We start from the raw sequence: 27,298 nt of genomic DNA on the forward strand, positions 1-27,298 counted from the left end.
AACAATCTTGGAATGACTTTTGGCTATCTCAAACTACTGCCACTCCCTTTGGTACTAGTAACTTCTGTAACGACCCGGAATCCGGACCGCTACCGGCGCTAGGATCCGGATCAGCTTAAGGCCGCCGGGACCCGTAGCAAGCTTGACATACATCATGTAAACCTGTTTAATCTCATACATGATCAACAATTACATAAAAATTTTGAACTTTCTCATTCATTTTCCAAACTTAACCTGTGCATGCACAACTCATAAACATAAATATCAACCCCACCTTGGAGTCCTCAACAATGCTCCAATGGGGTAACATAACATGTATTAAGTTTGGTTTACATAAACATCATTAAAATCATGTACTAAAAAGGGATTAACAACATACTAGGGTCAAGCACAATTCTATCCTCAATAACACCATTACATTACATAACTGTTTAATACTATTCAATACATTTCAATATTTATCATGTCCACCACTAGCTATTACATAACCATAACTTTACTCTAGCTGACCTCCTGGTCTATCCCGTACCTACAAACCTGGGGGATTAAGGGAGTGGGGTGAGCTACTAGAGCCTAGTGAGCAGAATAATAAAACATCATATTTAAAACATATGATATCATGGAAATGCATCACATCACAAACAAATCACATCAAGGATGAATTTTGTAATACCCGGCTAGACTCCGGTGTCGGAATTCCTACCGTTCGGTGGAATCTCGGATGTCGAAAACCTCTAGAAGGGTAAAACCATATTTTTATAAAATGTTTTAATGTATTTTACGGTTTTAAGCAAGAAAGGAAATGAGTTTTGTATGAAAATAGCCTTGGAGGAAGACCCAGGTTCGGCCGCCGAACCTCAAGTTCGGCTGTCGAACATGCTTGCGCTTCGGGAGTGCTTTAGGCCCCCGAAGGCATAAGTGAGGGAAGTCCAGGTTCGGCCGCCGAACATGGCATGCATGTGGAGGCACGTTAGGCCCCCGAAAGTGGCCTGGCCAGCCACCTATAAAGGGGTCTCCATGTCCGAACGGGCGAGCTTTTCTTCCCATTTTCGACCAAGGTGAGTCTCCGCCTCCCTCACGCCGATCTTGAGTTCTTTCTTCAAATCTTTCATGATTTTAATGAGTTTTCACCTTTGTTTTGAAGATATTTGAACAAAAGAGCAAGTTTTGGAACTTGGAGACCCAAGGAGCGAGATCTCTCCCATCTCCGAGTTAGATCGTCTCTCCTCTCGATCTTCAAGAGGTAAGAGTAGGTCCATACTTTTTTTTATGTTTTAAACGAGTTTTATGAAGTTTGATGGGGTAAAAATGCATGTTTAGGTTATTGTTGGTTTTATGGGTTTATGTTATGTTTATGAGCAATGTGGGTTGTTTAATGTGTTTTGGTTGGGGTTTAAGTTAGTTTGAGACCCCTATGTGCTTGTTGGCTTGAGTTTGCATGTTGTAGACTAGGTAAATGCATGATGGAATGAGTTGGGAGGTTTTTATGCATGAAAGAGGCTGAGTTCTGCCCTTGGGAAGAACTCAGGTTCGGTAGCCGAAGGCTTTTTCGGCCGCCGAACCTGCCTGTGGTAGCATGTATCGGCTGTCGAACCCTGCCCCCGAAAGAGGACTTTCGGCTCTGGAAGGGAGTTTCGGCCGCCGAAGGTGCCGCCGAACATGCATGAGTTTCGTCTCTAGAGGGAACCTTCGGCCGCCGAAAGTGCCGCCGAAGGTGCATAACTTTCGGCTCTGGAGGGACTTTCGGCCGCCGAACCTGCCGCCGAAACTGCCCTGTTCAGCCTTCTTTTGCATGATTTATGTGATTGTTTCATGGTGTTTTAGGGGGTTTTTGGGGAGTATTTTAGAGTCATGTTCATGTATGTTTGGTCCCTCATTTGAGTCCACCTGTGTAGGTTCGGACCCGAGGAACCGAGGACCCCAGCAGTGAGTCAGCTGCTTCAGAGTCTTGTCAGAGCTAGCCTAAGGTGAGTAGAATGACTCTTTATGTTTCAAAGTAAATAAATAAGTTTTAGAGCATGTTCATGCATCACGAATGCCATGAAATATATTAGGTTGTTTGCATTAGAATTCACGAATATGTTGCATTGCATAATATGATGATGATGTGGATGGGTGTTGGATGATCCTTTAGTCCTCGTATGATATGATGTGATATGATATGGTATGGTATGGAAGTCCAGGTCGAGGCCCATTCTATGCCTCTGGCACTATGTTAAGAGAAAGACCAGGTCGAGACCCATTCTACGCCCCTGGCATTATAGGAATGTTATGTTATGTATGTTATGTTAAGAGAAAGACCAGGTCGAGGCCCATTCTACGCCCCTGGCACTATTGGGTATGTTGAGGACTATTGGTGACAAAACCATCCTTGATGTAATTTGTTTGTGATGTGATGCATTCCATTATAGCATATAATTTAAATATTTTATTATTCTGCTCACTGGGCTCTAGTAGCTCACCCCACTCCCTTAACCCCAGGTTTGCAGGTACGGGTTAGACCAGGAGGTTAAGAAGAGTAAAGTCATGGTCATGTAATAGCTAGTGGTGGACATGATAAGTATTGAAATGTAATGATTAGTATTAATTAGTTATGTAATGTAATGATGTTATTGAGGATTATAGTTGTGCTTGACCCTAGTTGGATGTTAATCCCTTTGTTTACATGATCTTTCAAATGTAATGGTTTAATGATGTTTTAAGTAAGCCAAACTCACTATATGTTATATTACCCTATTGGAGCTTTGTTGAGGACTCCAGTGTGGGGTTGATGATTATGTATATGAATAGTGCATGCACAGGTTGAGTTTGGTGATTGAATGAAAAGAAAAGTTCAAAATTTTTATGTATGTGTTGATCATGTATGGGATTAAACAGGTTAACAGGATGAATATTTGGCTTGCTACGGGTCCCGGCGGCCTTAAGCCGATCTGGATACTAGCGCCGGTAGCGGTCCGGATTTTCGGGTCGTTACAGATTGGTATCAGAGCCCTAGGTTCATATGGTCGGACCTAGAGTGTCGGGCTCATAGATGTTCTAGAAGGTCAAGCACAATAGGAAAATCATGTCCACTAGGATAGGATGTAGAGTCCTGTCTTGAATGATGATGTGAAATGCCATGATTATATGCATGTGCATTAATGATATGCTATGTATGTGATGTATGTGATGCGGGTTCATGTGTTTGCACATGAACCATTTGATGCTAATGTTATGCTATGTGTGCTATTTTTCAGTAAACAGGATGAGAGGAACTCGTCGATCTGCACGATTGACTGGAGTACCACCGGAGGATGAGGGCATGAGTGCTCGTCCCCTGCATTGCCAAGGGCAATGTCTAGCAGGTCTAGCAAGGAAAGAGCAGTGAGAGACCCTAGAAGGTCTTTGGATATGAATAGAAGCAGATCAGTAAGGGGAACAGTTCAAAGAGGAATGTCAGAGGATGTGGGGGATGATATGGATGTGGATCAAAGGAGGGATGGCAGTCTTGGAGTGAGTATGTCGGAGGAGGGTATGGGAGAGTCCCAAGGAGGCACTCAGGCCTCAGGATTTGTTCAGCCACCCCAGTACCCACCCTTTTCTCAGAATCCCGAGTATTCGATGGGAGGTACATCGGATTACCCCAGCTTTAACCCTTATCACTCTCACATGCCATACCCACCTTTCTACCCATTATACCCACAGTACCCTATGTACCCACCCCCGTCCTTCTAACCAGGTACAACAAACCCTACCCCAGGGGATGCTGCACCTCCTCCACCATCAGCAGCACCTACTGTCCCAGAAACCCAAATGCCTAAACCTAGCTCATCTGGAGGGAGCAAGGTCAAGATGACCGACTACATGAAGTTGGGTGCTCCCCAGTATGAAATCGGTGATGACTCGTTTATGTATCTTGAGAGGGTCAGAACGATTACAGATGAGATAGGAGCTGATGACAGTAGAGCCATTCAGATGGCCGGGTTCACACTAAAATGCAAGAAGGCCCGTGAGTAGTTCAAAAACTATGTGAACCCGAGATTGGACAGCCTATCATGGGAGGAGTTTGCAAATGAGTTTGCAGGATGGGCTTTCCCTGACAGTTTAAGGGAGTTGAAGATGATTGAATTTGAGCAGTTAAGGCAGTCAGATGAGATGAGTGTGGATGAATACACAGACAGGTTCTTGGAGCTGTTGCCGTTTGCTGGGCAGAATCTGGATATAGATCAGAAGAAGTCAAGGAGGTATATCATGAGGCTCCATTCCAGGTATTCCTCCTTGATTCAGTCAGCAGAGAGGGAGAGTTTCCATGCCATTGTGGATATGGCTCGGAGGATGGAGGCTAGTGCAATCATCGAAGGGAAAGTTAAGCAGTCAGTGGCACAGCCTTCTGGTTCCAAGACCCCAGGTGGGGGAAGGTTAGACCCTTCTTCTCTGAGTGCAGCAGCTTCAGACAGTAAAAAGTGGGGTAAGGCCAAGTCTAAGAAGAACAAGTTCTGAAGCAAGATCAAGTCAAGTCTGGGATTGGGAAGTGGCTCGAGCTCAGGTGCAGATAATGCAGTATGTAGGAAGTGTGGGAAGCCGCACAAGGGTGTATGTCTGGTTGGGACGACAGCCTGCTTCAGATGTGGGCAGGAGGGACACATGGCTCGGGAGTGTCCTAGAGCAGCTTTTATGGCACAGTCTCAGCAGATAGCCTCTGGTAGTGTGGCTTAACCAATAGCTCCAGCCGCGACTCAGGCCAGTGGCAGAGGTAGAGGGAGAGGGGCAGCCTCTTCTTCAGCGGGTTTCAGAGGTGAAGGTCCATCAGCTTCAGCACGGATCTTCACCATGACACAGCAGGAGGCAAATGCATCAAACACCGTGGTGTCAGGTAATCTCATCATTGGTTGTTCAGATGTTTATGCCTTAATGGACCCTGGTGCATCTCATTCTTTCATTGCTCTGAGGGCCGTCGAGAGGTTGGGTTTGATGGTTTCTGGGTTAGAGTGTCCCCTATGGGTCAGTGGACTCAAGTGTGACTTGTCAGTGGCAGAGTCAGTCTGCCAGTGTAGTCCAGTCTTTGTGGAGGGAAAATGCCTTTCTGCCGACCTTGTGGTTCTAGATTTGACAGATTTTGACGTCATTCTAGGGATGGATTGGCTATCTACCCATGATGCTACCTTGGACTGTAGAGACAAGGTAGTCAAGTTCAGATGTCAGGATGGGTCAGCGGTTGTCTTCAGAGGAGACAGGAGGGGTACACCTAGAGGTTTGATATCAGCCCTTCAGGCTCGTAGGCTACTCAGGAGGGGTTGTCAGGGTTTTCTGGCTCATGTGAGAGAGCTGGATAGTCATGTCAGAGAGCCCGCCTCAGTGCCCTTGGTCAGTGAGTTCTTAGACGTTTTCCCAGACGAGCTGCTAGGTTTACCACCTGCTAGGGAGATAGAGTTCGAAATTGAGTTGATGCCTGGAACCAGACCGATCTTTATCCCTCCCTATAGGATGGCACCAGCAGAATTGAAGGAGCTTAAGGAGCAGTTGCAAGAGCTGGTAAATAAGGGCTTCATCCAACCGAGTACCTCACCTTGGGGTGCTCCAGTGCTATTTGTGAAAAAGAAGGATGGATCCCTCAGACTTTGTATCGACTACAGGCAGTTGAACAAGGTCACTACCAAGAATAAGTACCCGTTGCCAAGGATCGACGATCTATTTGACCAGCTAGCCGGAGCAGGTTGTTTCTCCAAGATAGATCTGAGATCGGGGTACCACCAGCTGAGGATAAGAGAAGAGGATGTACCGAAGACGGCATTCAGAACCAGATATGGGCACTATGAGTTCCTTGTGATGCCGTTCGGGTTAACCAATGCCCCTACAACATTCATGGATCTCATGAACAGAGTGTTTAGCCAATACCTGGATCACTTTGTTATTGTCTTCATAGATGATATCTTAGTGTATTCCAGGAATGCAAAGGAGCATGCCCATCATCTGAGGTTAGTTCTGCAAACCTTGAGGGAACACGGCTTGTATGCCAAGTTCTCCAAGTGTGAGTTTTGGTTGAGGAGCATTTCATTCTTGAGGCACGTTGTGTCAGAAAATGGAATCGAGGTAGACCCCAAGAAAGTGGAAGTTGTAGCTAACTGGCCTAGACCCACTACAGTGACAGAGATTAAGAGCTTCTTGGGTTTGGCAGGTTACTACAGGAGGTTCGTTCAGGACTTCTCTAAGGTTGCAGCTCCTATGACCAAACTGACTAAGAAGAACCAGAGGTTTGTGTGGACCGACCAGTGTGAAGAGAGCTTTGAGGAGCTAAAGAAGAGGTTGACTTCAGCACCAGTGTTAGCTCTGTCATCTAGTAATGAAGACTTCTCAGTGTATTGTGATGCGTCCCGAGTGGGACTGGGTTGTGTGCTAATGCAGAATGAAATGGTGATTGCTTATGCTTCTAGACAGCTGAAGAAGCATGAGTTGAATTACCCTACACATGACCTAGAAATGGCAGCGATGATCTTTGCACTCAAGATGTGGAGACACTACTTTTATGGGGTAAAATGTGAGATCTTCACAGATCATAAGAGCCTGCAGTACATCCTGAGTCAAAGAGAGCTGAATTTGAGGCAGAGAAGATGGGTAGAACTGCTCAGTGACTATGATTGCAAGATTCAGTACCATCCGGGTAAGGCGAATGTTGTGGCAGACGCCTTAAGCCGGAAATCACTTGGCAGTTTGTCCCATATTTCAGCAGAGAGAAGACCAGTGGTGAGGCAGTTCTTCGTGCTCATTAATGAAGGTTTACAGTTGGAGTTGTCTGGTACAGGTGCTTTGATAGTCCAGATGAGAGTAACACCCGTGTTTCTGGAGCAGGTGGCTCAGAAACAGCACGAGGACCCAGAGTTAGTAAAGATTGCCAGGACTGTTCAGTCAGGCAAGAATGAAGAGTTCAGATTTGACAGCAAGGGGATCCTCCGCTATGGGAATAGATTGTGTGTACCAAATGACGTGAGTTTAAAGGGAGACATTATGAGGGAAGCTCATAATGCCAGATACAGTGTTCACCCGGAAGCCACCAAAATGTACCAAGATCTGAGAAGAGTTTATTGGTGGCCAGCTATGAAGAGAGAAGTGGCACAGTTTGTGTCAGCCTGCGAAGTATGTCAGAGGGTGAAGCTGGAACATCAGAAGCCGGCTGGATGCTTAACCCACTACCTATTCCAGAGTGGAAATGGGAGAATATTGCTATGGACTTCGTGGTGGGGTTACCGGCATTGTCCAACAGGTTAGACTCCATATGGGTGATTGTGGACAGACTGACTAAATCTGCTCACTTCATTCCTGTCAGGAGTAACTACTCTGTGGACAAATTGGCGCAGGTGTATGTTGATGAGGTTGTCAGGTTGCATGGGGTTCCTGTTTGAATAGTGTCTGATAGAGGACCCCAGTTCACCTCCAGGTTTTGGCAGAGTCTGCAAAATGCTATGGGTACCAGGTTGGATTTTAGTACTGCTTTCCATCCTCAGACGGACGGACAATCAGAGAGGACCATCCAAACAATAGAGGATATGCTCAGAATGTGTGTGCTGGATTTTGGGGGTTCTTGGAGGCAGCATCTACCTTTGGTGGAGTTTGCCTACAATAACAGCCATCATGCTAGCATCGGGATGGCTCCATATGAAGCTTTGTATGGAAGGAAGTGCAGGTCGCCTGTCTGTTGGGAGGAAGTTGGAGAAAGGGCCTTGGCAGGTCCTGAGCTAGTAGAGATCACCAGCAGAGTGGTGCCCATAATCAGAGAAAGGATCAAGACTACTGTGAGCAGGCAAAAGAGTTATGCAGATATCCGCAGAAGGCAAGTAGAGTTTCAGGAGGGGGATTTGGTATTGCTCAAGGTGTCTCCAATGAAAGGGGTGATTTGGTTCGGAAAAAAAGGTAAGCTAGCTCCACGGTACATCGGACCCTTTGAGATCTTGCAAAGGATTGGGAATGTATCGTATAAACTAGATTTACCTGCTTCAATGGAGAGAATCCATCCGGTTTTCCATGTTTCTATGCTACGAAAGTTTGTGTCAGATCCGGGTAAGGTTCTTAGTGAGCCTAATGTGGAGATCCAAGAAGATCTCACCTATGTTGAGCAGCCAGTACGGATCCTAGACACCCAAATCAGGAAGCTAAGGAACAAGGAAATCCCGATGGTGAAAGTCCTTTGGAATCACCACAACATCGAAGAGTGTACCTGGGAGACACGGGAGTCCATGCTCCAGCAATATCCTCATCTCTTCTAAGGTGAGTTTTATGTGCTTTGTTGTGTGTTTATATTTTTATGCCATGCTAATGTTTGTTTGGTGAACATTCGGGGACGAATGTTCTTAAGGGGGGAAGAATGTAATACCCGGCTAGACTCCGGTGTCGGAATTCCTACCGTCCGGTGGAATCTCGGATGTCGAAATTTCCTTGTTCCTTAGCTTTTTGATCTGGGTGTCTATGATCCGTACTAGCTGCTCAACATAAGTGAGATCTTCTTGGATCTCCACATCAGGTTCACTAAGAACCTTGCCCGGATCTGACACGAATTTCCTCAACAAAGAAACATTGAAAACCGGATGGATTCTCTCCATTGAAGCATGTAGGTCCAACTTGTACGATACATTCCCAATCTTCTGCAAGACCTCAAAGGGTCCGATGTACCGTGGAGCTAGCTTACCTTTCTTCCCGAACCGAATCACCCCCTTCATAGGAGACACCTTGAGCAATACCAAATCCCCCTCCTGAAACTCTACTTACCTTCTGCGGATATCTGCATAACTCTTTTGCCTGCTCACAGCAGTCTTGATCCTTTCTCTGATTATGGGCACCACTCTGCTGGTGATCTCTACTAGCTCAGGCCCTGCCAAGGCCCTTTCTCCAACTTCTTCCCAACAGACAGGTGACCTGCACTTCCTTCCATATAGAGCTTCATATGGAGTCATCCCTATACTAGCATGATAGCTGTTATTGTAGGCAAACTCCACCAAAGGTAGATGCTGCCTCCAAGAACTGCCAAAATCTAGCACACACATTCTGAGCATATCTTCTATTGTCTAGATGGTCCTCTCTGACTGTCCGTCAGTCTGAAGATGGAAAGCAGTGCTGAAGTCCAACCTGGTACCCATGGCGTTCTGCAGACTTCGCCAAAACCTGGAGGTAAACTGGGGCCCTCTATCAGACATTATTGAAACAGGAACCCCATGCAACCTGACAACCTCATCAACATACACCTGCGCCAACTTGTCCACAGAATAGCCACTCCTGACAGGGATGAAGTGAGCAGATTTGGTTAGTCAGTCCACAATCACCCATATGGAGTCCAATCTGTTGGACGCTGCCGGTAACTCCATTATGAAGTCCATAGCTATATTCTTCCATTTTCACTCTGGAATAGGTAGTGGGTTGAGCATTCCAGCCGGCTTCTGATGTTCCAGCTTCACCCTCTGACATACTTCGCAGGCTGACACGAACTGTGCCACTTCTCTTTTCATAGCTGGCCACCAATACACTCTCTTCAAATCTTGATACATCTTGGTGGCTCCAGGGTGAACACTGTATTTGGCATTATGAGACTCTCTCATAATGTCTCCCTTTAGACCCACGTCATCTGGTACACACAATCTATTCTCATAGGGGAGGATCCCTTTGCTGTGAAATCTGAACTTTTCGTCCTTGCCTGACTGAACAGTTCTGGCAATCTTCACTAACTATGGGTCCTCGTGCTATTTCTGAGCCACCTGCTCCAGAAACACGGGTGCCACTTTCATCTAGGCTATCAAAGCACCTGTACCAGACAACTCCAACTGCAAACCTTCATTAACAAGCTCGAAGAACTGCTTCACCACTGGCCTCCTCTTTGCTGAAATATGGGACAAACTGCCAAGTGATTTTCGGCTTAAGGCGTCTGCCACAATATTAGCCTTATCCGGATGGTACTGGATCTTGCAATCATAGTCACTAAGCAGTTCCACCCATCTTCTCTGCCTCAAATTCAACTCTCTCTGACTCAAGATATACTGCAGGCTCTTATGATCTGTGAAGACCTCACATTTTACCCTATACAGGTAGTGCATCCACATCTTGAGTGCAAAGATTACAGCTGCCATCTCTAGGTCATGTGTAGGGTAATTCAACTCGTGCTTCTTCAGCTGCCTAGAAGCATAAGCAATCACCCTTTCATTCTGCATTAACACACAACCTAATCCCACACGGGATGCATCACAATAGACTGTGAAGTCCTCATTACTAGTCGGCAGAGCTAACACCGGTGCTGAAGTCAACCTTTTCTTTAGCTCCTCAAAGCTCTCCTCACACTGGTCGGTCCACACAAACCTCTGGTTCTTCTTCTTAGTCAATCTGGTCATAGAAGCTGCAATTTTTGAGAAGTCCTGAACGAACCTCCTGTAGTAACCTGCCAAACCCAAGAAGTTTTTGATCTCTGTCGCCATAGTGGGTCTAGGCTAGTTAGCTACAGCTTCCACCTTCTTAGGGTCCACTTCGATTCCATTTTCTGACACAATATGCCCCAAGAATGAAATGTTACTCAACCAGAACTCACACTCGGAGAACTTGGCATACAAGCCGTGTTCCCGCAAGGTCTGCAAAACCAACCTCAGATGATGGGCATGCTCCTCTGCATTCCTGGAATACACTAAGATATTATCTATAAAGACAATAACAAAGTGATCCAGGTACTGACTGAAAACTCTGTTCATGAGATCCATAAATGCTGCAGGGGCATTGGTTAACTCGAACGGCATCACAAGAAACTCATAGTACCCATATCTGGTTCTGGATGCCGTCTTCGGCACATCCTCTTCCCTTATCCTCAGCTGATGGTACCTGGATCTCAGATCTATCTTGAAGAAACAACCTGCTCCTGCTAGCTGGTCGAATAGATCATCGATCCTTGGCAACGGGTACTTATTCTTGGTAGTGACTTTGTTCAACTGCCTGTAGTCGATACAAAGTCTAAGGAATCCATTTTTCTTTTTCACAAACAGCACTGGAGCACCCCAAGGTGAGGTACTAGGTCGGATGAAGCCCTTATCTACCAGCTCTTGCAAATGCTCCTTAAGCTCCTTCAGTTTTGCTGGTGCCATCCTGTAGGGAGGGATAGAGATCGATCTGGTTCCAGGCATCAACTCAATTTCAAACTCTATCTCCCTAGCAGGTGGTAAACCTGGCAGCTCGTCTGGAAAAACATCTAAAAACTCTCTACCCACGGGCACTGAGGCGGGCTCTCTGACCTGAATATCTAGCTCTCTCACATGAGTTAGAAAACCCTGACAACCCCTCCTGAGCAGCCTACGAGCCTGTAGGGCTGATATCAAACCTCTAGGTGTACCCCTCCTGTCTCCTCTGAAGACAACCTCTGATCCATCCTGACATCTGAACCTGACTACCTTGTCTCTGCAGTCCAAGGTAGCACCATGGGTAGATAGCCAATCCATCCTTAGAATGACGTCAAAATCTGTCAAATCTAGAACCACAAGGTCGGCAGAAAGGCATCTTCCCTCAACAAAAACTGGACTACACTGGCAGACTGACTGTGCCACTAACGGATCACACTTGGGTCCACTGACCCATAAGGGACACTCTAACCCAGAGACCATCAACCCCAACCTCTCGACGGCCCTTGGAGCAATAAAATAATGCGATGCACCAGGGTCCATTAAGGCATAAACATCAGAACAACCAATGATGAGATTACCTGACACCACTGTGTTTGATGCATTTGCCTCCTGCTGAGTCATCGTGAAGATCCGTGCTAGAGCTGATGGACCTTCACCCCTGAAACCCGCTGAAGAAGAGGCTGCCCCTCTGCCTCTGCCTCTGCCAATGGCCTGAGTCGCGGCTGGAGCTACTGGCTGAGCCACACTACCAGAAGCTGTCTGTTGGGACTGTGCCACAAAAGCTGCTCTAGGACACTCCCGTGCCATGTGTCCCTCCTGCCCACATCTGAAGCAGGCTGTCGTCCCAAACCGACATACTCCTTTGTGCGGCTTTCCACACTTCATACATACTGCATTAAATGCACTTGAGCTCGAGCCATTTTAAACCATTCTCGAGCCTTTTTGCACTTTAGTGTGAACCCAGCCATCTGAATGGCTCTACTATCATCAGCTCCTATCTCATCTGTAATCATCTTGACCCTTCCAAGGTACTCAAAAGGGTCATCACCTGTTTCATACTGGGGAGCACTCAGCTTCATGTAATCGGTCATCTTGACCTTGCCCCCTCCAGATAAGCTAGGCTTAGGTACTTGGGTTTCTGGTTCTGCTGGTGGTGGAGGTGTAACATCCCCTGGGTTAGGGTTTGCTGTATTTGGGTAGAAAGATGGGGGTGGGTACATAGGGTACTGTGAGTATGGTGGGTAGAAAGGTGGGTATGGCATATGAGAGTGGTAAGGGCTAAAGCTAGGGTAATCCGATGTACCTCCCATCGAATACCAGGGATTCTGAAAAAAGGGTGGGTACTGGGGTGGCTGAACAAATCCCGAGGCCTGAATGCCTCCTTGGGACTCTCCCATGCCCTCTTCCGACATACTCACTCCAAGACTGCCATCCCTCCTCTGATCCACATCCATATCATCCCCCACATCTTCTGACATTCCACCTTGAATTGTCCCCCTTCTGCTCACATCAAAAGACCTTCTAGGATCCCTTGATGTTCTCTCCCTGCTAGACCTGCAGGACATTGCCCTAGGCAATGCAGGAGGACGGGCATCTGTGCCCTCATCCTGGGGTGGTACTCCAGTCAATCGTACAGATCGATAAGTTCCTCTCATCTTGCTTACTGAAAAACAACACCCAATGTAATACCCGGCTAGACTCCGGTATCGAAATTCCTACCGTCCGGTGGAACCTCGGATGTCGGAGATCTCTAGAAGGGTAGAATCATGTTTTATAAAAATGTTTTCATGTTTTAATGGTTTTAAGTATGAAATTAAATGAGTTTTTGCATGAAAAGTCCTTGGAGGAAAACCCAGGTTCGGCCGCCGAAAGTCAAGTTCGGCCGCCGAACATGCATGCGTTCTGGAGGCACGTTAGGCCCCCGAAAGCATGAGTGAGGGAAGTCCAGGTTCGGCTGCCGAACCTCATGTTCGGCCGCCGAACATGGCATGCATGCGGAGGCACATTCGGCCCCCGAACGTGGTCTGGCCAGCCACTATAAAAGGGCCCTTTAGCCGAAAACGGGCGAGCTTTTTTCCCATTTTCGGCCAAGGTGAGCTCTCTGCCGTCCCTCACCCATTTTTTGATGTTCTTCCTCTAAATCTTTCAAGATTTTCACTTGTTTTCACTTGGTTTGGAAGATTTTAGCTTTTGAAACAAGTTTTGGAGCTTTGGGAACTCAGGAGCTCATTTTCGTGGATCTCCAAGTTTAGGTCGTCTCCCTCTCGATCTTCAAGAGGTAAGAGCCGATCTTAAGCTCCTTATGTGTTTTAAATAAGTTTTATGCAAGATCTATGGGTAGAAATGCATGTTAGGGTATATGTTGAGTTTAGGAGTTAATATTGATGTTTTGAACAATGTGGCATGTTTGAGTATGCTTGAAGTGTTGTAGTTGGGGTATTTGATGTTTTGAGGCCCCTAGGATCTTGTATGCATGTTTTGGTTGAGATTTATACACGATTGGTGAGTTTGGAGGCGAAAATGCACAAAGGAGCCAAGTTTCTGCCCTTTGGCAGAAACCAGGTTCGGCAGCCGAAGGCACTTTCGGCCGCCGAACATGGCTGGGGAGGCAGGCCTTTCGGCTGCCGAAGTTGCCCCCGAAAAGAGACTTTCGTCTCTGTCTGGCACTTTCGGCCGCCGAAGGTGCCGCCGAACCTACCTGAGTTTCGTCTCTGTCCAGGACTTTCGGCCGCCGAAGGTGCCGCCGAAAGTGCCCTGTTCAGCCACTTCATGCATATCTCTATGTGATATTTTCAGGATGTTTTAGGGGGTTTTTGGGGAATATGTTAGAGTCATGTTTATGTATGTTTGGTCCCTCATTAGAGTCCACCTGTGTAGGTTCGGACCCGAGGAACCAAGGACCCCAGTAGTGAGCCAGCTGCTACAGAGTTTGTCAGAGTCAGCCAGAGGTGAGTGGAACTAAACTTAACCTTTTAAATTAAGAAATGAAATGCTTTTATCATGCTTCATGATCATATTATAGGTTGTTTGCATTAGAATTCACGACTATGCCGCATTGTATTGTTGTGATAGATGATAGTGGATGGACATTAGGATGATTCATTAGCCTTCTGGATACGAAGTCCTGTGGTGCCCATAATAGGGCCGGGCAATACGAAGTCCTGTGGTGCCCATAATAGGGCCGGGCAATAGCTCCGAGTACGAAGTCCTGTGGTGCCCATAATAGGGCCGGGCAATACGAAGTCCTGTGGTGCCCATAATAGGGCCGGGCATGGAGCTGAGGGATTTTTGAATCAGTCCATCCGTGGTGTGATTTGTTTGTGCAGTGACGCATTTCATGATGGCATGTTTTAAATATTTTCTTTTATAGTTCTACTCACTGGGCATCTAGCTCACCCCTCTCCCCTAACCCCCAGGTTTGCAGGTACGGGATAGATAGAGAAGGCAAGACGAGAAAAAGTCATATGTATGAAATAGTTAGTTTGTGGACATGACAATTGTATTATGATGAAATGTAAGAATATTCAGGATGTTATGTAATGAGGTTATTGAGGATAGAGTTGTGCTTGACCATAATATATTGTTAATCCTTTTTGTATATACATGATCTTATGTTATGATGTTTATGTAAACTAACTCAACACAGGTTGTTTTGCCTTTAAGGCTTGATGAGATCCCACAGAGGGACTATGTTATGTATATGTTCAGAGTATGCACAGGTTGAGTTAGTAGATGACAGTTTGTATGAAGAAAAGTTTTAATTTTTTTATGCATGTTGTTGATCATGTATGGGATTATACAGGTTTACAGGTTATATGTCAGGCTTGCTACGGGTCCCGGCGGCCTTAAGTCGACCCGGATCCTAGCGCCGGTAGCGGTCCGGATTTCCGGGGCGTTACACCCAACACATAAACATTAGCATCAAATGGTTCATGTACAAACACATGAACCCGCATCACATACATCACATACATAGCATATCATCAATGCACATGCATAAAATCATGGCATTTCACATCATCATTCAAGACAGGACTCTGCATCCTATCCTAGTGGACATGATTTTCCTATTGTGCTTGACCTTCTAGAACATCTATGAGCTCGACACTCTAGGTCCGACCATATGAACCTAGGGCTCTGATACCAATCTGTAACGACCCGGAATCCGGACCGCTACCGGCGCTAGGATCCGGATCAACTTAAGGCCACCGGGACCCATAGCAAGCCTGACATACATCATGTAAACCTGTTTAATCCCATACATGATCAACAATTACATAAAAATTTTGAACTTTCTCATTCATTTTTTAAACTTAACCTGTGCATGCACAACTCATAAACATAAACATCAACCCCACCTTAGAGTCCTCAACAATGCTCCAATGGGGTAACATAATATGTATTAAGTTTGGTTTACATAAACATCATTAAAATCATGTACTAAAAAGGGATTAACAACATACTAGGGTCAAGCACAATTCTATCCTCAATAACACCATTACATTACATAACTGTTTAATACTATTCAATACATTTCAATATTTATCATGTCCACCACTAGCTATTACATAACCATAACTTTACTCTAGCTGACCTCCTGGTCTATCCCGTATCTGCAAACCTAGGGGATTAAGGGAGTGGGGTGAGCTACTAGAGCGCAGTGAGCAGAATAATAAAACATCATATTTAAAACATATGATATCATGGAATGCATCACATCACAAACAAATCACATCAAGGATGAATTTGTCACCAATAGCCCTCTACACATTCCAATAGTGCCAGGGGCGTAGAATGGGCCTCACTGGTCTTCTCTTACATAACATAACATAACATAACATAACATTCCATTAGTGACAGGGGCGTAGAATGGGCCTCACTGGTCTTTCTCTTACATAGTGCCAGGGGCGTAGAATGGGCCTCACTAGTCTTCCGTACCGTACCATAACCATATCATATCATAGTGGGGGCTAAAGGATCATCCAACATTCATCCACATCAATCAACATAATATGCAATGCAACATATTCGTGAATTCTAATGCAAGCACCCTAATATATCTCATGGCATTCATGATGCGTGAATCATGCTAAAACTTTCATTATTTACTTTGAAACATAAAGAGTCATTCTACTCACCTTAGGCTAGCTCTGACAAGACACTGAAGCAGCTGACTCACTGTTAGGGTCCTCGGTTCCTCGGGTCCGAACCTCTTGAAGATCGAGAGGGAAGACGATCCAACTCGGAGATGGGAGAGATCTCGCTCCTTTGTCTCCAAGTCACCAACTTTACTCTTTTTGCTCAAATATCTTCAAACCAAGATAAAACTCGTTAAAACTCGAAAGATTGGAGGAAAAACATAAAAAACGACCATGAGAGAGCATGGACTCACCGTTGGCCGAAAATGGGGAGAAAGCTCGCCCGTTTAGGCCATGGAGCCCTTTTATAGGGGCTGGCCAGACCATCTTTCGGCAGCCTAAAGTGCCTCCAAAACTCATGCAAGTTCGGCGGCTGAACATGGGGTTCGGCGGCCGAACCTTTGCTACTTTCGGAAGCCTAACTTGCCCCCCTAAACTATCCAATGTTCGGCGGCCGAACTTGAGGTTCGGCGGCTGAACCTGGGAATGCCTCCATAGTCTTTTTCATTCAAAACTCAATTTCTTTCTTGCTTAAAACTATAAAATACATTAAAACATATTTTGAAAACATGATTTTACCCTTCTAGAGGTTTCCGACATCCGAGATTCCACTGGACGGTAGGAATTTCGATACCGGATTCTAGCCGGGTATTACAACTTCAGTCATAAAAAATCTAAATATTAATTACAATTTTGTGATAGTTTAAGACCGAGTATCTGTCTAGGTATAAATATTGTATGCACCGCAAACTTTGCATACATTATCTACTTGTGCTTCTCATCCCTTAGCACAAGTAGGAGATTGATAGAATATTGAAACAAACAATGATTGTATTGGAATAGGAAGACTTCAAACTTCTTAAACTTTATCTACAGGCTTGGCAAGTGGGTCTTTAAAGTGTTGTGGGTCAAATGAGACTTGTCTAGGCCTTGGGCTTGGGCTCGTAGGTGAACATGGACATTTGATTTTTTTTTTCTAAGCCCATGTTCTAGCATCTTCTTCCTCGACGTACAGGTAGAAAAAAGGAGTAAATTTCTGTTGCATATTTGAGGTCTCTTTTGATTTGTACATCCACCATTGATTGAAAAAAAATTAATTTTCTCCTAAGATTTTTTCTTTATATGTAACAAATGGTGAAAACTCAAAATTTTTGTTGCTGATGCTACCCTTAAAATGTTGTTGTCGCATGTTTCAAGTTTGGATTCTCATTTTAAATGTACTGCTCTGGAAATGTTGTCATCACCACACTCTATTGAAGGTTGGCGGTATGCTTTGCACAACTTTCTTTTGTGAACCCCACCATAGTGGGATAGTAAATTTCTCCCTAGAGAGATGAGAAATTTTGTGTCAAAGTCTATGAAACCAGAAGAGATGAGCTCCCACCATTCTAAATAAAGGCACATAAATCTTTATTACATCATCGGTACTACAGTTTTTGAAATATATTTGCGCATGAGTAATTCGGCCCTTCTGATCCACTCCATTAAATTTGAGAATTTCGACCTTTATTGCTGGTAATGGAGCATCAACAAAGAGATATTAGATTTGAAGTGTCACCAATGGGTGTGGCTTGATAAGCTCGGTTGAAAGTTTCTACCGTGTCTACTATTGCCTACCTTGAATCAAGGAGGTGAGAATATTTTCTATTTTGGTGATCTTCTATTCTTACTCTAATCTCATTGTTTTGAGTCCTTCTTTCATTTCGGTGACGTGAAGTTCCTCTATATCTATACCACTATGCTTTCTATTCTTTTCATCAATTATTCATTGTGGTTGAGGATCTAGCAGGCCGAACCGATTGATGGAGTAAGAAATATGTACATGATGTGATGGATGTGATAAGTCTAGGTTGGCCAATTCTATGCTTTTGCACTATGTTAATAAAAGGTACAGATTAAGGCCCATTCTACATTCTTGATATTATGAAATTTATTTATGTATATTTAAGAAGAAGTCCCAGAAAATTGTAGTGAAGGTTGAGCATATTTGAGGGGCTACTGGCAGATTATTTGTGAAATGTGTGTATTATACAACGTGGTATGTGATTAAAAAAATTTTAAAATAAAATTTATGTTTTACTCACTAAACTATGTTCAGTAGCTTAACCTCTCCTCTAACCCCTGGATTTGCAAGTTTGGAAGCATCAAATAGAGAACTCCTTTAAATATATGTACAATATGTAATAGCCTTAAATGTATTATAGTGGACATGCAATATTTTATAGCATAGAATATTGTACTTGGCCCGAAATTTTATATATTGTACCCTGGATGGTTGTAAGGTCGTCAAATGTATGTTTAATTGATTGATAAAACTTGTACTTAAGAGCATGTATGATCACATGTATTGATGCTTGAACTCAAGAGTGTGTGACTACATATTTTGGAGCATTTGATGAGGGCCTGTTTGTTTATCTAAACATGTTTGAGTTTTAAAATTTAATGTTTATATATGTTGAGACCTCAAGGATATGTCAATATATCATATGTATGCTAGGCTTGTCACCAGTTACGAAAACTTTAAGTTAGACTTAAACCCTAACACCAGTACAGTTCCATTTTAGGTTACTTACACTGCTGTTCATTTTTTGTTTCCATTTGTCTTTTAGTTGTAGAAAATGATACTGTTTCTATTGTGCAGGGGAAAACAAAGGAGGAGAGCAAATACCTGAAGAAGCATGGAAGGAGCTACTGCAGGTTCTGCAATTACACAACCTCTTGTTTTTCTTCCGTTTGTTAGTGTAGCCATGGATGGGCTGTTAACGGTTGTTATATCCCAAAAGCTTCGTTTCTTTGTAGTTGGAGCCGGTGACTTGAAGCGGTGACTTGGACTCTTCAACTCACCAATGTTTGATTCCTTCGGTCTCAAGCTGGCTCTAGTTACCACTCTCTTTGTCCCTTCTTTTGAATCTCTTCCCAGTGTTTTCACACTCTTACGAGAAAGCTCATAAATACGTTCATCCTTCTTTTTTATTTGTGACCCATGTTCTTTCTTCATTCTCTCAATCTCTGCCTCTAATGTCTTCACAGTTCGCTGAAGCTCTCTAACTGTGTCATCTTCTCTCCTTTTCCTAGATTCAGGAGTGAAACAGTTTCCAGCTAAAGTGGAAGGCCTAGTTTTTCGTTTATCATTTGTTTGGGAATTAGGAGTTAGGAGAGAGGAAATTGATGAAGGGGTTGAGGAGGCATTTGCAGCCAAGGATTGTACTTGGAGGGTTAGTAGCTTTTGTTGCTGGCGAGCTAATTGTATTCGCAATTCACGGTTCTCTTTTTGCAATTCAAGTAATAACTTGGCCTTATCAGTTTCAGATTCTGGTAGATGTTGTATTTGAAAATTTGCCTCACATGCCTGCAATTGAAGCAGAAGGTAAGAGTTAAAGTACGAGATTAGGCTGTTCTAAGAAGAGAGGCTTAAAGGGTCATTTACCTTGGTTCGAATCTCCTTCGCTCGATCAGCCCAATGCAGGGTGTTTTGAGTTTCACCAAATGAGAGATTGCCTGGACTGATATTTGCAATCATTACAGTGTTGCAAACTCCACCTAATGAATCCTTGAGAAGTTGAGTGAGCTTGGAGTTTCGATATGGTATGTGTTTCTTACCCTCAACAAGGGCATTGATGCAGCTGCTTAGTGCAAGGAGTGACCGATTTATGTTTGCACCCTCAAGTGATCTAAGAGTTCTCTGATCAGTTGCTAGAGCTCTCTCTGACCCAGCAAGATCAATAAGTGAGAGCTTCCCCACTCTATTTACAACATTCATGGAAGCATCCTTAACTCGGTATTCAACCACAACCTGAAAGGAGCAGAATAGACCTTTAAAGAAATTATACAAGGAAATTTTCTTCCATGAGGGAACCAAAAAACTATCAGAATGATGACCTGCAGAATAGCATGTGATCTTGAAGAGGTTTCGTTGGCACGCGTCGGTTCAGTTGTTCGGTTTTGATTTCCTTTTTGAAGCAATGCAATTACCTGCCACAACAGAGACGGAGATATCAAATTTTTCAAATCAAGTAACTACTAACCTTGAAAGCTAGCTTTTATGGAAGTGGAAGTTACTTCATCTGTAGAATAAGCTCTGTACTGAGTGAGGCCAGCTGCTATAATTCCCTGTTTCATTGGAACAATTAACAAAAAAAGTTAAACCTGGAAAAGAAAAGCTAGAGGGAATGTTTCAGTCTATTGGCAGCATATCTCTTGCAAGAGAAATAGTACAGAAAAAATTGGTCTTTGAAGTGTGACAGAGATATAGCAAAGGTATCAGAAAATTTTGTTTTATTTTCTGATAAGCAAAATAGAGACATATTGAATGTAAAGTAGAGGGTAGACCTGTTTATCTTCTCTGAGCACTAGAGGCCTTCCAGGAGAGAGCAAATCTCTGACAGTTTCATTATAAACTTCAAGGTATGAAAGACGAACTGTATGGTTTCCATCACAACTTCTCTGTCTAACTTTGGTGAAAAGATCCTTAATTGCCAATACCATCACTCCAGGATTCTCCGTTGTCCCAAGCATTGTGTATGTTTTTCCAGCACCAGTGGCACCATAGCAAAATACTGATCCATTCCTTCCTTGCAACACTGCCTCCACAAGGTCTGCTGTCCTGAAAAGTCAATTCAATTGGTCAACTTTTTGGTTTAAGAAAAACAAAATCTTGCCAGCCTAAGAAATGGTCTGTTAACTTTTCATTACTCATAACATCATCTCATTTTCTCAGCAACCAAACACATTGGCTAGCATTGCGAATGCAAATCAAAACAAACACAGATTACTAGATGCAGGGGTCTCAGTGCATAATTGTGTCAAATTTTTTTAGCAACATTAGCAGGAACTGGAACTCAAGTTTTGAAAAACATTAGCAGGAATTTTATTTCAAGCACATATCACAACTATTCAGCAAAATAATGCAGATTCAAATGCATAGGCAGAGTTAAATTTCCTGGTAATATCACTAGAATTTGAAGTATCCAGAAATAAGTTTATTTCGTTAGCAAGGAAAATTATTTAGTCATTCATATAGAAACAATCAAAACTCACGTGGTAGAATAAACTTCCTGTTGAGAAGTTGAATCCGAAAAGGAAGCATCAAAGGCGAAATGGCGTCCACGAATCCTCTTTAGCCTAAGATAATCATTCTCATTAGCAAACTCGGTCAAATACACATCTTTTCTATTCACAATCTTCACACAGCAGCGCAAACCAGCCTCTCTTTCTTTCCTGAACATAGGCCTAAGCCTCACAAACACTAAAATGCGGCTTTCACTAGCCTCATTTTTCTGGTAAACAGCCTCCAATTTTCCTACTTCTAGCACATTTTCGTTCCCAAGAAACCCTCTTGGCTCTGTTTGTGGCACTGAACTTTCCATCGAAAGCTTCCTCGCGACCGTAGTTGAAACATTGGCTTTTCTTGCACACAAAGAGAACCCAATAACACGATCTGGATCCATCACAGGATTCTCCTTAGCATCGTTCGCAGGGGCTTGAAGGTTTCTTGTGACTGTAGAATTAAGCATCGCATAAGGCAATGTAGGCACCGTAGGTATCTTACTGTCTTTAATTACATTGTCTTGTTCAGAATCTTTGGTTTCTTCAAAATCTTTCTCCTTTTTTCTGCAAGAACTGAGGAGATCCACGCTTGGATTTGTCGAGAATCTTTTGTCTTCAGGTTTGGGAGAGAGGTTCCTCAGAGTTGAAGAAGCTTTTTTTTGCTGCTCATACAAGAGAGTCAAAGCTTTCAGTTTCTCTTTCAAGCCTTGGTGAGGGTTTCTTAATGGAACGCTCGCATGGGTCCCTTCTTGATCCGAGGTATTTCTTGTTCTTTGCTCTGTGTTTGAGCCATTTTGGTCTTGGTTGTTGATTTGAGACCTGGTTGACACTGGCATTCTAAATTTTCTCGCTACTCAAACATGCCTTTATGGTTTTTTCCTCCAACCCAGTTCGATTAACTGCTATAAATGCAAGAAAGTTTTGAAATTTCCCTGGAAAGTTGAGGAACTGATGGGATATGGAACTGAATTGCAGCTAAAAGGAGAAATGGAAAGGGAGAAGGGGGAAAGAGCAAGATTGCGACTTTGCGAGTTAATTTGGAGGAGACACCAAGGGCTAGTAATAAAGCGGGCAAGGTGAAACTTTTGAAGTTTGGTGCTAGTGCCACTACACATTTTGCTTCTCGTAGTTCAAAATCCAACTTGCGAGAGAAACATCTGTGGAAGGGACTGGAAGTAGTAGTAACTGGAGTGGTAATAGGGTTAAATTTTTGAAATGAAAATTTTGAAAAATAATTTTTTGTAACGGTCAAGCTGTTGTCAGCCCCTAAAACGGTTAGATATCATGAGCTGTGGGGCCCAGTCGCAAAGTTAATAGTGTGAATAATTAAACTACAAATCTCTTTCAAAGCAAGTAAAAGCCAAAATGGTTAATTATAATTAATAAAATATACAGTGGAGCTAAGGTTCATCATTTCCCCATGAAGATTATGTGAGCATCTATCCTGAACCGTTGATGGTTGTTGGTTAAAATGCCAAGTCGTTAATAAACAGTGCTGATTTATATAGATCTTGATCATATTGTTAACATAGCAGGAACGGAATTTGATCCAAATCCAATCAAGCAGCACAGACTTTTTTGCCCATGGATTGTATCACAAAACACTGAAACAACTGCTTGTAAGCAAGCATTATCTTCTTAATTTGATCAAAAGGAGCTTTCTAGCTCTTCTACAAAATTTCCTTCACCCATTTCCATGATTAATGTACCTTAGAAAGTATGTATTTAAAGCATGCAAGTGTCAAGTGTTGTATCACTAGGTTTTAAATGGTAGCTTCCATTCAATTTTACATAAAGTATTTTGCGAATTGAAATCTTTAACATTGCTAGAATAGATTGCTTTCTTGAATACTGTTGTGAGGTTTTTGAAGGAATAGCAATAGAATTTATTATCACATGAAATTGTACTGTGTTCATTGAGGAAAACAGGAAAGACAAGTTGCACAAGAAGCGTTTGATGTTATTCCAGCAAGCCACAATTAGTGACAATCACCTTTGAATAGGGTCTGTTAAAGCCTCTTTCTGCAACAACTGCCCTCTTGTCTCCTATAAGCTTTGCAACTCTGCTCACCAGAAAATGAAAAGTTTATTGTCTACGCATTCTGTGATTATGCAGTTAATCTTAAATGGTGTTTTTGTTTATAAGCTTAGCATTTTTGTTTACACAGAACAATGTTCTGCAAGAGACATTGACTCACCTGAAATAGGGGGAACCAGTATTCTCTTGTACTGTCTTCACTTCCCCAATTCTCTCCACAACCTCCATTCCTTCTAGTACTCTTCCAATCACCAGATTTGAGTCATCCAGGTCTGGTGAATCCCTTGTGGCGATTACAAATTCTGTACCATTTGGATCAGTTCCCACCTGTTCTTGATCAATCTCTAACTTCCCCTTTTTTGCAATCAACTTCAACTTTGGAGGAGGTTTCAATGGATCCCTCACAATTATGCTAACACTTCCAGCTGAATTCTTGATCCCTGAACACTCATTCTGTCTCTCCCATTCATCTGTGAGGCTTTCAACTGCTAAATTACTTCCTTTTCTACTTGCAAGCTCGGCATCCACACCATAAGATCTCACCCCACCATGTTGCACATAATTTGGCATGATTTTGATGAACTCTTTTCTTCTGTAGCTAATTCCAGCAGCTCCACTCACAAGATTACTGAACCTAGCAGCTCCAGCTGGAACACCCTCTCCATATAATCCAACAACAATGCGGCCAACAGGTTCTCCGTCAATGGATATATCAAGAAATGCTCTCTTCGTTGCAGTTTGGTTGCTGCAGTTTGGACTACTTCCTGTTTTCTCTTCTTGCTGATCACTTTTACTGGCTCCTGGAAAATTTTCTTCAGCTCTTGCTTTTGACAGGTAAAGTGGTTCCAAAGATTGAGAGCTGAGAAGAAGAAGCAATGAAGAATTGCTGAAAATTGCAATCTCTCTGCGAGACAACTTGCAGCATTGTTTGATGATTGGGAAATGTGTGGGTGGTATTGGAGAATGGAGCTTAATGGAGGATTGGAGGGGTTTGGGATTTTGTAACATTTCCCTGTGAAGAGTAGAGGGCTTTGTGTTTCTGCTGTGTGGCCTTTTGAAGCTAGAGAATTTTCTTGCAGGAAGGCAATTTTGAAGATAAGAAAAGATACAAACCAGATCCATCCATTGCAATTTGGAATTGCCATGTTAGATTTTCAATTTATGCCACATAATGCATACAAGTTATCTCAAGCCGCTTGTGGGTCAGCCCTTTAAGTTATATTTGAAAAACAATTTCCCAAAAATGCTTTAATAATTAATTGAATAATTAATTAATTAATTATTCAATTAATGTTGCATTTTTACGTAATATGCATTTTTTAATATTAAAATTAAATGACTTAAAGATCATGTATATAAAAAATAAAAATTAATATTATTTTAAAATTCTCAAAGTGCTATATAATTTGAAAAAAAAAATTCCTAAAATCACAGTCAGTAATTATTACTGGCTTAATGAAAATGCGAGAATGTCTAAATATTATAAATTAGGATGCCTCTCCCTAATATCATTATATATCATTTTATTTTTTATATAATATTATAATTATCGCTTCATATAAGTAAGGGTTTCATGTACTTAGAATTTTTAATAAACTTTTAACAAAATGATACCAATAAAATATTTTAAGAAGATTTTGATAGAATTTAATAAATCAAAATATCTAATTATAAATAATATTCCTAATAATCCCTTATTTTCTAAGATTTATATATTTTAAAAATATTGAAGTACTATATTAATATAATAATTTTTAGTTTGAAATAAAATAGAATTAGGGTGTAAATGAATTAAACCGTTCGTGAATTACTCGAGGTTCGATTCGATAAAAATTCGACCGAATTCAACTCGATTTCTAAACGAGTCAAGTTCGAACTTAATTTTTAGACTCGTTTAATTTGTTAAACGAGTCAAGTTTGAACTTTATAATATTCAGCTCGTTAAAACTTGTGAGCCTGACTGTTTCTGAGTTCATGAGTAGGTTCGCAACTAAGCTCGTGAATAGTCTCCTTAAGTAAGCTGAGATTATTATTATAAGAGAAATAAATTCAAATCCTACATATATTTTCATGAGCCAAATCTAAATTTTCTAAAATTCAGCTCTATAGAATTTAGTTACACTCTTAAACTTACATATATTTGGATCATTAAGATTTAAAAGTTCATTCTTATAAGTTTACGAGTTAATTTGTAAATATATTTATTTAACTAAAATTATTTTAGTTTTAAACTTATTAATTTTAAATTAAAACTCATTATACATCTAAATAAATTAAACGACTCGTGAACTATTCGATATTAAACTCGATAAAAATTCGATAAAAACTCGACTCGTCTAAACTTATTTGCTAAATGAGCCAAAGTTGAACTTTTTAATATTTGGTTCGAGTTCGAAATGAGTAAATCTCGAATTTGACTCGAACTCAAAAAAATTTTAATGAATCAAATATGAACTCTTCAAATCTCGACTCAGCTCGATTCGTTTATATCCTAAGTAGGATTAATGTGAAAATATATAAAAGTGAATTTATTTTTATCTTATATATTGAGATATTTCGAGTTTGAATTTCAATTTGAATTAATTATAAAAATATAGAGTTAGTATAAAAAGACGTATATATATATATATATAAATTCATTGTCTTAAAATTTTGAGTTGGACATGATATTAAGCTTATAATCTATTCTTTATAAACCCATTAAGAAGGATCCTCTCCAAGTATGTTGCAAGCTTCCCAGATTTCCAACGGCCACAAATTAGAGATTTGCATTACAGAGGAAAGAAATTGCAAGGGTTGTCCCAATTTGGAGGAGATTCAATTACAAATTGGAAGGGATGTAGAGGCTATCAAAGAAGACAACTAGGAGTTATATTAGCTGTCCATCTGACCAAATGGATTTGAGCTTGTGGGAGAGGAGAGGTTTTTCTTCAATGGAATAGGAAGTTTGCCCTAATGAAATTTTTAATAAAATTAATTTGCTAAAAAATGCATCTGCATTGCTAAGAATTATTTTCATTGGAATTAATTAATGAAATTATTAATAACTAAAAAATATAATAAAAATTTAATATTATGGATTATTGAATTTAAAATATTTAATAATCTAAACTTTTTCGATTATTCTTAATTTTTTTTAAAAAATAATCATAAAAATAGATGATAATAAAATTGTAGATAAATAAAATAAAAGCCCTTTATTTTCTTCCAAATACTATTTTTGCTATTTTCTCTGATCTTTGCTTTCAGAAAAATTTGTTCGCTAACTTTTTTTCATTTTTGCTCTTTATAGATTTATATTCCTTACGGTAATTTTGAATTTTTGTTTTCTTTTTTTTCTTTAATATGAACAGGAATATTTCTTTTTTTTTTTTCTTCCAGCGGGTCAGCTCCTTCAACGATGGCTCCATCCAAGCACCGGCCCCTATCGTCTCGTTGAGGAAGGCTCCAGAAAATGCAGGCAGCTTGATTAGTGAGACTCCATCTGTCCTCTCGGAGCGTGATGTAAACCGTCTCTATGATACTTATCAAATTCCTCGAGAGGCTTTCTGGGTCTTGGCTCCTTCTCCACATGTCCATATGAATGACTTGATTATTATTGAGGATACTATTATTGTTTTTTATAAGCAATTGAAAACGGGTCTTCGATTCTCTATGTACTCTTTTTTGTGGATGTCTTTCGGTTTCTCAAGCTTTTAGTAGCCAGCTTCATTCTAATAGCTGGAGAATTCTAGTGGCTTTTCAGTTCATCTGTCTCAATAATCACATCAAACCGAGTGTAGCACTTTTCTCCTTTTGGTACTTCATTAGTTGAAAGCACTTACTATGTTTGACTGGATACCTTCCTCCTTGAAATGGTTGAAAAATAAATTTTTTATCCTCTGTCATCGAACGCCAGGGGGTTTTGGACATCTTCAAACAAGCTAGCATTATTAGATAGAATTGAAGAAGGATGGGGTCCA

General features: G+C 41.9%; 2 protein-coding genes across 5 annotated transcripts; both read right to left on the reverse strand.

Moving 5' to 3' along the window:
- Positions 1–475: 475 nt before the first annotated feature.
- On the reverse strand, positions 476–22,914 carry LOC110615101 (kinesin-like protein KIN-8A). Of its 4 annotated transcripts, none has more exons than XM_021756810.2 (7): positions 21,290–22,914; positions 20,582–20,855; positions 20,312–20,362; positions 20,132–20,224; positions 19,680–20,045; positions 18,921–19,601; positions 476–537 (listed from the first exon to the last, which is right to left on the reverse strand). In XM_021756810.2, the coding sequence occupies exons 1-7, from the start codon at positions 22,132–22,134 to the stop codon at positions 502–504; spliced, it is 2,346 nt and encodes a 781-aa protein (XP_021612502.1). In that variant the 5' UTR covers positions 22,135–22,914; the 3' UTR covers positions 476–501. The 4 variants fall into 4 exon arrangements, with proteins under 4 accessions (XP_021612502.1, XP_043813067.1, XP_021612503.1 ...); XM_043957132.1 differs by lacking the exon at positions 476–537 and adding an exon at positions 15,676–15,735; XM_021756811.2 differs by lacking the exon at positions 476–537 and adding an exon at positions 16,256–16,423.
- A 141-nt stretch (positions 22,915–23,055) lies between these two features.
- LOC110614907 (peptidyl-prolyl cis-trans isomerase CYP26-2, chloroplastic) lies at positions 23,056–24,464 on the reverse strand. Its single transcript, XM_021756596.2, has 2 exons — positions 23,497–24,464; positions 23,056–23,361 (listed from the first exon to the last, which is right to left on the reverse strand). The coding sequence occupies exons 1-2, from the start codon at positions 24,456–24,458 to the stop codon at positions 23,259–23,261; spliced, it is 1,065 nt and encodes a 354-aa protein (XP_021612288.1). The 5' UTR covers positions 24,459–24,464; the 3' UTR covers positions 23,056–23,258.
- Between the last annotated feature and the right edge of the window lie 2,834 nt (positions 24,465–27,298).

Source organism: Manihot esculenta, chromosome 5, assembly GCF_001659605.2.
Source record: "Manihot esculenta cultivar AM560-2 chromosome 5, M.esculenta_v8, whole genome shotgun sequence".
In the NCBI taxonomy this organism is placed as follows: Eukaryota; Viridiplantae; Streptophyta; class Magnoliopsida; order Malpighiales; family Euphorbiaceae; genus Manihot; species Manihot esculenta.

What these genes read in the sequence shown, in the direction of transcription:
- LOC110615101 (XM_021756808.2), bottom strand. Translation starts at nt 22,134, where the DNA reads ATGCCAGTGTCAACCAGGTCTCAAATCAACAACCAAGACCAAAATGGC. An exon ending in GATCACATGCTATTCTGCAG is followed by an intron (nt 20,046 to 20,131) that starts GTCATCATTCTG and finishes TGCTCCTTTCAG; the next exon opens with GTTGTGGTTGAATACCGAGT. An exon ending in CGAAGGAGATTCGAACCAAG is followed by an intron (nt 19,602 to 19,679) that starts GTAAATGACCCT and finishes CTTCAATTGCAG; the next exon opens with GCATGTGAGGCAAATTTTCA.
- LOC110614907 (XM_021756596.2), bottom strand. Translation starts at nt 24,458, where the DNA reads ATGGATCTGGTTTGTATCTTTTCTTATCTTCAAAATTGCCTTCCTGCA. An exon ending in ACTGGTTCCCCCTATTTCAG is followed by an intron (nt 23,362 to 23,496) that starts GTGAGTCAATGT and finishes TCTGGTGAGCAG; the next exon opens with AGTTGCAAAGCTTATAGGAG.